General features: G+C 33.9%; 1 protein-coding gene across 3 annotated transcripts in view; it reads right to left on the reverse strand.

The window, feature by feature from the left end:
* Positions 1 to 1,330: 1,330 nt before the first annotated feature.
* LOC126970293 (peptide transporter family 1-like) overlaps positions 1,331 to 14,434 on the reverse strand; it is a 30,470-nt gene continuing 17,366 nt past the window's right edge. For 2 of the 3 annotated variants that reach the window (XM_050816126.1, XM_050816128.1), the window contains 6 exons: positions 13,780 to 13,902; positions 9,431 to 9,750; positions 7,918 to 8,134; positions 5,324 to 5,410; positions 3,189 to 3,338; positions 1,331 to 1,528 (listed from right to left, as the gene is read on the reverse strand). In XM_050816126.1, coding sequence (XP_050672083.1) covers positions 1,367 to 1,528; positions 3,189 to 3,338; positions 5,324 to 5,410; positions 7,918 to 8,134; positions 9,431 to 9,750; positions 13,780 to 13,902 — 1,059 coding nt within the window. In that variant the 3' untranslated portion in view covers positions 1,331 to 1,366. The remainder of the gene's footprint in view (positions 1,529 to 3,188; positions 3,339 to 5,323; positions 5,411 to 7,917; positions 8,135 to 9,430; positions 9,751 to 13,779; positions 13,903 to 14,434) is intronic. The other variant, XM_050816127.1, reaches the window with a different exon arrangement.

Below are 14,434 nucleotides of genomic sequence, written 5' to 3' on the forward strand. Positions count from 1 at the left end.
CTTTATTTATTTGCGGTGTGTGAATTGATGCATCTACTGTACCATGGCCTGGTATTATTGTTGATGCAGTAGTACTCGGCCATGAATGTAGTCAATAGCTCTTGTTTTTTTACGTATTAATTTACATTTTTTTTTTTTGAGTATTTGTAGTTTGGGTATTATTGCTGCATCACTTTACATATATTGTAATACGTATATTGAAATGATTTGTGAGTGATTGCCACAAAGAGTTTCTTGCCACTTCTTATTAAAGCTCAACCCTCAAAGGAGGTGGATATAAAAAGAAAAGTCATTTCCTTGACCTGCTTAAGGTGATTTTGATTAGATTACCCTAAAGGATTGAGCTTTTGATTACTGTTAGTAAAAATATAATATTAATTATAAGTTTAAGCAGAATTGTCAAATTGTAAGTAGAGGTATTTGGTGAGTATTGCATGATATTAGGATTATTTTATTGTTGTTTGCTGAGTTCTCGTAACAGGTTTCATCATGCTCGCTTAAATGTCACTGCTTGTGGCGGCGACATGGGACGGGTCGTCCCCTTCCCTAAAATATGGTTGAGGGAGGCGATGGCTGGCCCATGCGTCATGCTCGTGAACGGGCGCTGCTTGCGGTGGCAGGATGATAATGATTCCCGGGACTCGGTTTCAGATTCTTAAAAGTTAATGTGTATATATATATGTTTGGATATATACATGTTTATTTATTTATAATCGCTTATAAAATGCTCACAGAATACCTTTATTGATCGCCAACAAACTGTTGCTAATTAACAAGGTTAAGGTAAACAGTTTGGCGAGATGTAAAATTTAAGTACCAACTGTGCATATATTTATGATTAAATAAATTTATAAAAAAAAATATGGTGTATGTGGATGATGCAGCTACTGTACTCAATAACTTTTGTATTAATTTACATTTATTTTTTTGACTTACTCGTGTAAGACATTGACTATTTGACGTTTGAGTGTGTTTGTTGCATCATTTTACATTTTACATATTATATTGTAATTGAAATGATCTGTAAATCTTGATATAAAAGAGTGGCAATGAGTTTCTTGCTACTTCTTCTCATTAGCTCAACCCTTTACGAAGTAGCGGTAGATTCAATAAGAAAAAATTTTTTTTTTTTGACATTCATAAGTGTCATTTTCGTGACCTACTTGAATAAACTGATTTTGATTTGATTTGAAAAATAATTTCTATTATTATCTATACATTATTTATAGCTATTAGCGGTTATTAGATCAATAATATCCAACACGATGAAGTATAAAGAACAATTGAACCTGCAGCTTGTTCGTTAGGGTTAAATAAAGAAAATCCAAAAAAGTATATAAATATTTTTATTAATAAGAGATCACAGTTATTGTACAGTTTCCGCCTTCACCTGGTGATACGCCACGCGGCTGTCACTCCGACATCTATTACTCTCGGCGTCATGGCTGAACTGGTAACCTCGTGAGAGATAGTGAAATATCAATATAGCTGAGAACATCAATCCTGAGTAAATAAAGGATTGCGTTTCCTGTCGACAAACACCATTAGGTTATTGATAGTCTTGCTATAAAAACTCTCTTATTTATTTTCGGTGTGGGTAATTTTGGTTAAAATTTACTTCTTTGAAATTCTTCCTTTTATTAATTTAAGCACTACCAACTTTGGAAACAAACGGAGCGCTGCAAGAGCTTTTAAGAAAATACAATTTAAATTATATTGTACTTATATAGTATTGATAATATTGACACACTTTTTACACAAATTATCTTGCCCCAAGTTAAGCATATATAGCCTGTGTTATGGGTTACAAGACAACGATATATTTTATACAATATACTTACTTAAACATGCATGAATTCATATAAACATACATATAATTTATACTTAAATACATTTAAACATCAATGACTCGGAAACAAACATCCATACTCATCATATAAATGCTTGCACCTACCGGGATTCGAACCCTTATGTCCTTACGTTTACTTTAATATAATGATAAAGTAGTCCAAGCTGTCCGATCACTCAGATAATATGTTTTCGTTAGTAAGATTTACAGCAGGATATTTATTTAATAAAACATTTTTGATAAAGTACACCTCAACAGCTTGGACATTATTACAAAAAAGCATACATTACCCTTAAAGCTGATTTGTATCTTGTTAAGTCTATTAGAAAAATTTGGTATAAGATTTTTTTTATCTCTATTATTGTTACATGGTTATTACAATTTTTTTGAACGTATATTAAATTTTCTTAAATATACTGACAATGAACATGAAGTCATAATAACTTATTTCTTGAATTGCTCTCCTCTTCAAATTTCTTCGGGAAATTATGGATACAAACTTTTCAAAGGCATTGGATAAAATTTCGTATTCCCTACTTGTATTTAAACATGGATATTTTCGTATTCGCGGAGATCTTGTAAGGTGGTTGAAGTCATACGTCCGTGATAGAAACATGCGGTAGCTGTTAAGCGATTTAATTTCAGTTTTATCCTATTTTACATCTGGCGTACCCCAGGGCTCTCACCTCTGACCATTGCTATTTAACATAATTATTAATGACTATCTTAAATATTTTCAAAACTCTAATATCTTGTTGTCTGCGAATGACACCAAAATATTTGATAATTGAGATGGTGTCGGTTGCAGTACAGTGTGACTGATGTCATACTGCGTAGCTTGTAAGTAGGAGATGCCGCTTAAACACCAGATGCACGATAATATCATAATAAACAATATGAGAGCATAAATAAACGTATGGATGCATTGTATGGTCGAATTACAGCCAAGGTGCAGACGCACTAAAATGGATTAATATGATTTTAAGAACGTTTCAGAAAGTGTGTCTTACGTTTAATATTCTTAAAAATAATTAAGAGATATAATATATCAAATATTTCGTCGTTGTGCAATGCCAATATTTAAAAATTGCTATTTTTTCGCCACACATCAGCCTTACTTACATAGAAGACCGGTCCTCTGCCAGTAACATTGCATTGTTTACAGATTATACAGATCGCAGAGTAAGATATTGAGAAAAATATTTGCATGAATAGCACCTTATACCTAAAGCCATCAAAATAATGATACAAAGTCCTGGAATGATACTTATACTATGGGACGATTCATAAATACGACGAAATATTTTTTTAGATACTAAAACACTTTTCCCTTAGTTACCTGTTGAAAATCAACAAAGATGCGTGTAATTATGATAATAATTACGTTTCCCATCGCCTCTGTCAGCAGCCAAACAGCATACATCACGGCTCTCATACTCTCAGGAGACTCTTTAAAAGCAAACTCATTGCCCGTTACTGCAAAAAGTACCTGCCAAATACTAATTTAAATAAATAGTAACCCAGGAGGATGGAGGTGGAGATGGAGGATGAGGCAATGATCTAGACAGCCAAAAACTGCATAATTTCAATTATTTTTTCCACATCAACATTTTCTATGGTATGCAGGACTGATTTCCAGCTAAATTCAATTTACAATAATCATAATTAAAAAATAACTAAAATTCATATTGAAATTGATAACCTTATTAGCATATTTTTAATTTCTAATGTACTTGATAGATATCAAATAAATACATTTAACTGAACACGCTAAAATCAAAATTTAAAACTACGAAAATAATTGGTCATATTTTCTAAAACCCCTGAAGTTAACATTTTTTTTATATAAGAGGGGGCAAACGGACAAGAGGCTCACGGGATGGGGAGAGGTGCGGCAACCGCCCATGGACATCCGCAACAACAGGTGTGTCAAGAAATGCGTTGCCGGCCTTTAAGGTAGTATGCTTTTATCTTGAAGGTCCCCAAGTCGTATCTGTTCGGGCAGACCGCAGCCCGTAATTGATTCCACAAAGTGGCTGTGCGAGCCAAGAAATTGCTAACAAAACGCGCGGTTGTGGAATGCCAGACGTCTACGTGATGTGGATGGTACTTTGCACGTAATGTCCGGTGGTGGAATTCGGCCGCTGGAATAAACCCGAACAGCTCCTTTAAGCACTCCCCGTGATAAATGCGGTAGAAGATGCAGAGCGAACCCACATCTCTAGGCATACATGTACTTGAAATTTAGAAGTTATGATTCAAACTGCGAGGAATGATTATATGCAAAAAGAAAAGCCTTTAAGTCTCTCTCTATTCGTCATTTAAGAACTCAATAGCCCGTTACTATACAAAAAATCAAAGACTTATGCTATACAGTCGTGTAATTCTAACCCCCTTATTCGTAATGGTCCGCTAACTTTAAACAGACGCTTAGGAGTGTTTTTTCTCATTCTGACTTAGGTCAATAGAATAAGACAGAGTGAGAATTAGCAATGCTTTAAGTTAGCAGACTATTATGAATAAGGGGGTAAGCCTAAAGCCTAATATATTTATAAGGTCGAGTTAATATATTTAGAAGACGTATTTTTATGGACCGTTTGATTAAGATTTGGTCAAGAACGCAACAATTTCATGGATATGATTTGCAATGAATCATATAGTAAATTTTAGAAGAATTTTTAAACAGTTTTTTCTTTAGAACTATATAATATATATGCGGGTAAGTTATAAAACTCAAATAAGTACAAATCATATGATTGGTTCTATATACATTTTATAATATGTTAACACTGTGATGTCAGTTATTGTTGTTAGGTGTAAATATAAGCGTAGGGTAGTAGATAAAAAGGTACGGGTACAGTGTGCATAAAAGGATGCCTCACCGAGTTCCGAGCATGTAAGCTTTAGCTGTCAAACTGTACAGAGCTCTCTATTGTTATAGTCTGCAACAGCTTAATAAAAAGATTATTGCGAGCGTTTGTGTTTTGAATTACAATGAAGAACAACGGAAATAACAAAGATTTAGACGTCAGAAATTCTTCTTGAAATTCTGGCAGGCGAGTCACACATTATATATATTTTTTTATGATAATAAGGGACGAAACGAGCAGCACGTTCAGTTGATGGTAATTGATACACCCTCCCCATTACAATGCATTGCTACTCAGGATTCTTGAAAAACCCAAAAAAATTTGAGCGGCACCACAATTGCGCTGGTCATCGGGAGACATAAGATGTTAAGTCTCATTTGCACAGTAATTTCACTAGCTACGGCGCTCTTCAGACCAAAACACAGTAATGTTTACACATAACTGCTACACGGCATAAATAGGCGCCGTTGTGGTACCCATAATCTAGCCGGCATCCTATGCAAAGAAGCCTCCTACTGGTAAGATACATTCAGTTAGAAGATACATTATTGGTGATGAAACAAAATCTATTTAGACCTTCTAAATTGAAGACAATACAACTTACCTCGGCTAAGGACATAATCAGGAACTGAGGTAGTAGTAACGCCATTGTAATCGAGTTCGCTTCAGATAACACAATTAGTTTTGCCGTCTGAAAATACACCCCAATTTACTATTAATATATTAAGAATTCACATGTAAACAATTACATTTATAATATTTAATTCTGACTTTACATAGTCGCCTTTATTCACAAATTTATAATTCTGTTCTATAATAACTGTAAATTTTTTATCTTGCTCAAGTTAACCCTGAACATGTGCAGTAACAAACATATAAATCTACAATTAATTTCTCATAGTCTAGAATGCATATAATGATATTTAATTAACCTACATGAACAATACCATACTAAAGTTACCCTTCAAACAATCCTTACTTATATATTAAGTAGTTATGATTACTAGATAAATATCTATTAAAGCAAAATAAAACCTAATAATATGCAAGTGACAAAGCTATTTAAAAAATCAACGAGTAAAGTAAAGACAAAATACCATACGATCATTTTATTCACAATTACAAAATAGTAATTAAAAAATAATTGTTGTGTACCGAAATTCTGAAACTACGACCTTTTTGTGTGCTAGAAGGGTCAATTTGCAATATTTGAAGAAGGGCGTCCGCACGTTGGTTATATGTTGCCAGACTAAACACTAATAATAATAATAATAACAATAATAATAATAATAATAATAATTAATAATGAAAAGATTAATTTGGTTCAAAAAAGATTACAGATCTTTTATGATTATATATAAATTGTAATTAGTTATAACTAATAACAATATGGACATAAAAAAAGCAAAATGGTGTCTAGTCAACATTATGCTGGGAATTTTACGTCTCAACGCTGGTATTCTCTAGACTGATATACAAACTTCGAGAATTAAATATTTATTAAATAAAATAGATATCTAATCCCTCAAGTCTATTCCTTCCATAAACATTGGCAATGAAAATAATAACATTATATTATGTATAAGAAAAAAAATATCTGTTAATAATAGTAGCAATTAGTAATACACTTATCTATTTAAGGAACATAATAATAACATAACATTATATCATAATATCATATGAGCGTTCGGGAAGCTCCGTAAAATCTTCTCGTCCCAAATACCGCAGTGTCTTAAGGCGAAGGTTTTCAACCAGTGTGTGTTGCCAGTAATTACTTACGGTACACAGACTTGGTCGCTTACTATGGGCCTTATGAGAAAGCTCATGGCCGCTCAGAGGGCAATGGAGAGGGCTATGCTCGGATTTACCCTGCGAGATCGAATTAGAAATGAGGAGATCCGTAGGAGAACCTAAGTAATCGTTGGACTATGTCCAAACGATTGCGAAACTGAAGTGGCAATGGGCAGGGCACATAGTTCGACGGACAGTTGGCCGTTGGGGCAGTAAAGTCCTCGAATGGCGACCACGTACCGGAAGCCGCAGTATTGGCAGGCCCCCCATAAGATGGACTGACGATCTGGTCAAGATCGCCGGAATACGTTGGATGAGGGCAGCGCAGGACCGATCGTCGTGGAAATTTTTGGGGGAGGCCTTTGTCCAGCAGTAGACGTTTTCCGGCTGATGATGATATTATAATATCATAACATCGGCTAGTAATCGGCAAAATTTACTTTCACATTTCTCTTTTCTTCTTTTTTTTATTGGTTGTCGTAATTCTATTGTCATTGTTAAAGCCCTTCAATTAATATTACAAAATTATAAATTATTCCAACTCAAGATGTGTCTTAGCCCTACACACATTAAAATCCATAATCATCCCTTCCATTATACTATTTACTAAGATATTTCAATGTGTAAGAAAAAAGAAACACACGTGCATTAAGGTATCACCGCTCTTCGAGAACACTTCTCTTAAAGCCGCGCCTAGTATCGGAATACTGGGTCTCGAAATCTCGAGCGATTGCCAATTTCGTGGTCATCTGGAAGGCAAAGCCAAATTGGCTTCAAAGAAACTGGGCGTCATTAATAGAGCACGGCAATACTTCAAGCCGGCCCACATACTAGCGCTCTACAAAGCGCAGGTCCGGCCACACATGGAGTATTGCTGTCATCTCTGGTCTGGCGCACCCCAGTATCAGCTCGATCCATTTGACCGCGTGCAACGCAGAGCAGCTCGAATTGTCGGAGACCCAGTGCTCTGTGAACGGCTGGATCAATTGGCGTTGCGTAGAGACGTCGCTTCATTGTGTGTCTTCTACCGCATTTATCACGGGGAGTGTTCCGAAGAGCTGTTTAACCTGATTCCTGCCGCCGAATTCCACCTTCGCACGACACGCCACAAGTTAGGATATCATCCTCACCATCTGGATGTGTGGCGGTCCTCCACAGTGCGGTTTTCAAGGAGCTTCCTTCCACGTACTACAAAGCTGTGGAATGAGCTTCCTTGTTGTTTCAGGGACGATACGACATGGATACCTTCAAAAAAAGCGCGTACACCTTCCTTAAAGGCCGGCAACGCTCCTGTGATTCCTTTGGTGTTGCAAGAGATTGTGGGCGGCGGTGATCACTTAACAACAGGTGACCCGTACGCTCGTTGTCCTCCTATTCCATAAAAAAAAAGGTGTTAATCAAACTTACTATATTTTCCTCCTTATTCATGACAATAATGTAAACACCGCCACTATCCATCATTATGTTTTCCATGATAATACTATTATTATCTCTGATTGAGTAAGTAGAAGCGAATACTTCTAACTGTCGAGATACTCCTCTGTTCAATATCAACTCCTCTTCATCGCGCCCATCATTATAAAGAGTCGTTTTTGTATTTATTACGTTGTTTGATATCAGAAACCTGAAAAATAAGTTTATTCACAGCATAAATTTTAATTAACGAGCGATGCTATTAACGTTAATATGTAGAAAAATATATTTTTTTAAATGCCTTTATACGTCCATTTTTTGAACCTAGAGAAATTATAAGATAAAATATTGAATAGGCTTTAACTATTTACAAACGAACTCTTCATATTTAAAATTAGAATTGAGAATAATTTTAATGATAACTAGCTGACCCAGCAAACGTTGTATTGCCATATTAAGTAATAAGAAAAAAATATATTTTAAATCTTTGGTGTATATGAGAAATAGATGACGACTTAAGATTTATCCAACTACATAAAGATAATCTGATAGATTGTTAAATAGTTACTGTAGTTAATCTACCAACTATAGTTAGCTTAAATTAAGTTTAAGTTTATTTTTCACCTCCTGAGAAACTTAGAAAGATTTAAAATTCTAATTAGTTATTCATTTGAAACTATTCTATTTGATTTCTGAACGACGGGGGATACATCAAAGGAAACGCAAAATTGTACTTTTTATTTAATCCGAGCATTTTCATATATTTATTCACCTTTTAAACCTTCTCTGGACTTCCACAAATAATGCAGGAACAAAATTAGCCAAATCGGTCCAGCCGTTCTCGAGTTTTAGCGAGACTAACGAACAGCAATTCATTTTTATATATATAGATAAGCCAGCTGAATTTAAATCGCTATAGAACAAACTTTCCATATTTCTTATTATTTTCTACTTTTTAATGAGTGTTTGAAGTAGGCTTTATTTTTTCTTATACCGTATGTTTTTACCAGTGGAAGGCTCCTTTGCACAGGATGCCGGCTAGATTATGGGTAATACAACGGCGTCTATTTCTTCTGTGAAGCAGTAATGTGTCATTACTGTGTCTCCATCTGATGGGCGCCGTAGCTAGTGAAATTACTGGGCAAATGAGACTTATGTCTCAAGGTGACGAGCACAGTTGTATTGTCGGTCAGAATTTTTGATTTTTTTAAAGAATCCTGAGCGGCACTGCATTTTAGTGGGCAGGGCGTATCAGTTACCGTCGGCGAAACGTCCTGCTCGTCTCATCCCTTATTACCATAAAAAAAATGTTTATTGATTTTTTTAACTGTTAATCCGGTTATCCTGGTGAGGATACAAGACCGATGTTCCAGTAATCAGATGTCTTAAGTAGGTAAAATCATTTTCAAATTTTGCTTTACCGACATTCATAGATACAGGCGATTATAAACCTTAAGATAGCAGATCTACTTAATGTATGTTTATTATTGGATGAACCATAACTCACCTTACAACTGGCAGCCCCGACTTGCTTTTATCAACATTATCAATAAATCTTACAACTTCATCACCAGTGACAAAAAATGAATTCGCCAATTTTTCCTCAACGTGAAAGATTACATCGCGTGGGGCAAAACAACTTCCTCCTAAGCTTATTGTAATGTTTTCTGTCCCTTTCACTGGCAAGTATTTGTTAGTGTAGTGTGAGAGAGATGGAATTGTATACATTATTTGATAGTTTTCATTTTCTATTGACATTGAACACGGGTTTCCATTAAAGATCCGTAGTTGGACGAAACCAGCTTGTGGTAAATTGGGGTAAGTTGTCTGTAATCAATGACATAAAACAAATTAATAAAACAGAATGACACCAAAAATAATAGATTTTAACAGCTTAGATCATTTATACGTCCAAAAAATTGAGGTTTACTGTTAACCTCTATCTTGATTAATACACGCAAACTAACACAAAGTGACATACAAATCACGAGTGTAAGACGTAGCTTGTCACGCACACTAAAGTAAGAAAACCTGGCCTGTTTTCATCGGTTGTCTAGCAGCAAGACGCTCTATCTTATATAATATATAAAATTCTCGTGTCACAATGTTAGTTACCTTACTCCTCCGAAACGGCCTTATTGATTTTTACCAAATTTTATATGCATATTCAGTAGGTCTGAGAATCGGCTACTATCTATTTTTCATCCCCCTAAATGTTAAGGGTAGTCCACCCCAATTTTTTTTTTTAATTTTTAGACAATTTTTTTTATTTTTATTTTATTATGATTCAGCATTGAAAAATACATACAAATTTAAATTTTCACCCTTCTACGATCTACAACTATTTTTGTATCACGATTTTTATATGATTCCGTTCAGGGTTGCAAGATGGCAATCGAATACAATAATTGTAGTACGACATATTAGGTAGGTCTGAGAATCGGTTGCATCAAAATTTTAATAATTGTTTTTTTTTTTAATATGTTATATGGCAATACGACGATTGTTGGGTCAGCTAGTCTAGATATATAAATAATCGAATGTTTATCAAAATATATTAAAATAGTAGCTGACCCGACAGACATTGTTTTGTATATAATAAACAAAATAATGTTTTTTTTTTATATATTTGTCAAAAATAGAAAATATGTACGTACAAAACAAATATTGGAAATAAGAATAATTGCTTTTGATTGTAAATTTTCTCTCACAATGCAAACAGCCATTTCGTAAATGGTGGGTGAAATAAACCTCCTTGTGTGTTCACCGACAGCTGTTTTGTCAGCTCGAATGACAATATTATGGCGTAGTGTTTAAATTCTCTTTGATTATGGCTGTTTGATTTGCACGAACTCGTTGCATTCAAAGCCTATGTACTTTATTGTCACTCTCAAACTTATGACGTATCAGTCTACATAAAAATTATCTGATAGATACAAGTTGGTGGATTAACCAACAGTTGTCTGTTGGTTAATCCACCAACTATGGTTAGTTAAAATTAAGTTTATTTTTTAACTCTTGAGAAACATAGAAAGATAATATAAAGATTCTAATTTGTTATTCATTTTGAACTACTCTTTCAATTTGATTTCTGGACGACGGGGGATAAAACAAAATTATTGTTTTTATTTAATTTTTACTTTTTCAACCTTCCCTGGACTTCCACAAATAATTCAAGACCAAAATTAGCCAAATCGGTCTAGCCGTTCTCGAGTTTTAGCGATACTAACGAACAGCAATTCATTTTTATATATTAAAATATATAGTACCGTGGACTCTCGCTACACTGTTTGATCCTTGCGCATCACGCACATGCCAATATGTTTTCGGTTTACGAATTCATATTTACGGCTTATTCTACACTTTATAGTCACCAACATGATTCTTTTTCTTTCTTCTTCTTGCTCACACGAAGTACAAAAGAGAATAAGCAGCGGGAATCACATTTCAGGTGACACGTATTTATGCACGTTTTTCGTCCTCATACTTAAATATTTAGATTCCTAGAGAGACAGGTTCTACCTATGAGCCCTGATGCTAACAAAGAACTACAAAATGCTTCAAGGATTGTTAAACTCAAATAAACTTTATCCAATTAGGCTTTGTTACATAAGCGCTTTGGAATCGTCTCTACAAATACTACTTTTTAATTTTAACTTACTGAATTTACCATATGTTCTTAAAAAGTTCAGCTCGTGATAAGAACATACAAGAAACTCAACGGCCACTCTATTCAATCAAATAGAGTATTTTACAATGGCTGTAATAGTTATTTATGAACTGTTGTGTAATAAGGGGTATTAAAACATTAATGTGGGTTTATAACTCATGTGATAATAGTATCACATGAGTGTTTTAATACCTAATTATCAACAGTTGCATACAAGACTTTATCTAAACCCAGAATTTGAATCCTCTGAAAGATTCTGAAACAGCTTACTGCTAACATTAAAACAGCCAGTCCTATTAGTAACCTAACATCATCCATTACTGATGATATACAAATAAACTAAATAGTAATTAAAGAATTATTTATTTTAGTACAAATTTACATTTTGTATACAGCAATTATTAAAATTCACTTGAATATTATGTTATTTTGCAGCGCTTAAAATATCTGGCGGTGTGCTGTCAAAACTTGAATCGCTCATTTTGATTTTAATTAATGTAAACAAAACAATAAAAAATATCGAAGAAAATTAACGGGGATTCAAATAACCTACTTTTTTTTACGGCGCGCGACGTTCTGGTAGTGTGGAACGCGCGTAAACGAAAATGTTCTTTATTTGAAATTCATACAGATACCACGCATCAAGAATGTGGCTGTCTGTTGAAACTCTTGCGCATGAAGGGATCGAAAAAAAAACAAAGAAGTGTTGTTATGAAATTCAGTAGAACATTTCAACACTCGTTTGGATGATGTAATGGTTATTAGGACATTGGGTGTTTTAATGTTGGCAATAAGCTGTTTCAGAATCTTTAATAGAGGATTTAAAGCATCGGTGTAGATAAAATACATAACAAGTTGTAAGATGCTGCGTCCACTTTATGGGTCGTGTTTAAATAATATAAATTATTTCATGAAAAGTAATAAAGAATTAAATGCATAAATATAAAATATCTTATATTGTATGCATCAACCTTTAGAGCTCGAATTCATTGTTTGTGTAATTAGGCTCCGTATACATGATGGTCGTGATTACTGTCACAATTAGTAATCACATCCAACAAATACAATGATTTCGGTAGACCTCGCACAAATAGGGCAGTATAAAGGCATAAAAAGGTATTAATTTTCTCAAAATTGATTCCTTTAGAATTCTTTTTGATGTCATTACTAATATACTAGATACTACTACCGCTTCGTAAACAAATGGCGCTCTGTGAGAGAAGAAGTGGCGCAAGAAACTCTTTTTAATAAAATATACAATATTGTACTGTCTATTGTGTATTATATTGCAATTTCTATAAACATATAGCCCTGCTTACTGGTCTTTGCGGGGGTAAAACTTTGTTATTTTAAATAACACTAGAATAAACCTGATTTTTATAGAAAATATTACACAAGTGAATTAAATATTATTTACACAATTATTTAAGAGTTTGTTGCTGTTTTGTCTCAATTAATGAATACTTATAATATATTATAGTAACCGAATTTTAAAAGGAAATAAATTAATGAAGGAACGTTGGAATTTAAAAAATCATCTAGGATAAATTTCGCAGCGAATGTTGATTGTTTCATGTCGATACGATCAGTAGTTTAGGCGTGACTGAGCCTCAAACAAAGACCATTTTCATTATATACTAGCTGAAGTGGCAAACATTGTTTTGCCTTGTAATGTAAACCTTCCTTGAGCTTCAACGAATCTATTACAAAAGATTTCATAGAGATAGGTCGAATAGTTTAGGAGTTATTAGGAAACATACAAACATACATTCTCTTTTTTACATATAGACTAGCTGACCCAGCAAACGTTGTATTGCCGATATTAAAATCGCGATACAAAAGTAACTATTGATCGTACATGGGTGAAAATTTGAAGTTGTATGTATTTTTAATGCTGACATAATCAAACAAATTAAAAAAAAGTCAATAAAATTTGGCGTGGACCACCCTTAACATTTAGGGGGATGAAAAAACCTACCCAATATGCACTCAAAATTTCATGAGAATCGGTCAAGCCGTTTCGAAGGAGTTTAACTACAAACACCGCCACATGAGAATTTTATATTATATTAGATATGGATATATAGTAATTTAATAATACCTTTAACATTGGACAATCTATTAATTATTTCTCGCTGTGATATTTTGAAATAATAAAAATGATATCACCATTGCACGATACTTACTTTAATATAAATCTCAACAAGTGCAGACGCTATGAAGGCGACACCTGCTAGTATTCCACCAGCGCTCAACTTGTGAAGAGGATTCGTCAAAATGTTGTGTTTCTCCAAAAATGGATAGATGTACTAAAAAAAAACAGTATTTTATTTATTATGTACAGAACAACGTCTGTCGAGTCAGCTAGTTATTATATAAATATGAGTATTGTAGAAAATAAAAGGATTGTGTGGTTTTATGAAATCATGGTAAAAGTGAAACTATTTTTCACATTATAGACATTTAACTAAAAATTTTTGGAATAATATTTACATTAAACACTGACAATAACAAACAAAATAGCGTGGAGCACTGGCACAAATGAGTAATAGTCTATACACTACACGGTCAGCTGCTGCGAACTATAGGCGCCGCCCTACCGTCACGCGACATGCAACACACAGACGAAAAAGTTTGAGACGATGTTATAAAAGTTTCACTTTAAAAAAACAACGTCTAAGGTAAAAACAATTAAGATATTATTCAATTGTTCCATAGTATATTCTTTGATTAACGCGAGTGTTACACATTTAAATAAAACACTTTTAAAGGATTAAAACGCGTGTAACTGTAACTCCCCCTGAAAACGAGATCTGGAAAGGTCTTAAAACGTCACGTCGG

This window comes from Leptidea sinapis, chromosome 20 (genome assembly GCF_905404315.1).
Source record: "Leptidea sinapis chromosome 20, ilLepSina1.1, whole genome shotgun sequence".
Classification (NCBI taxonomy): Eukaryota; Metazoa; Arthropoda; class Insecta; order Lepidoptera; family Pieridae; genus Leptidea; species Leptidea sinapis.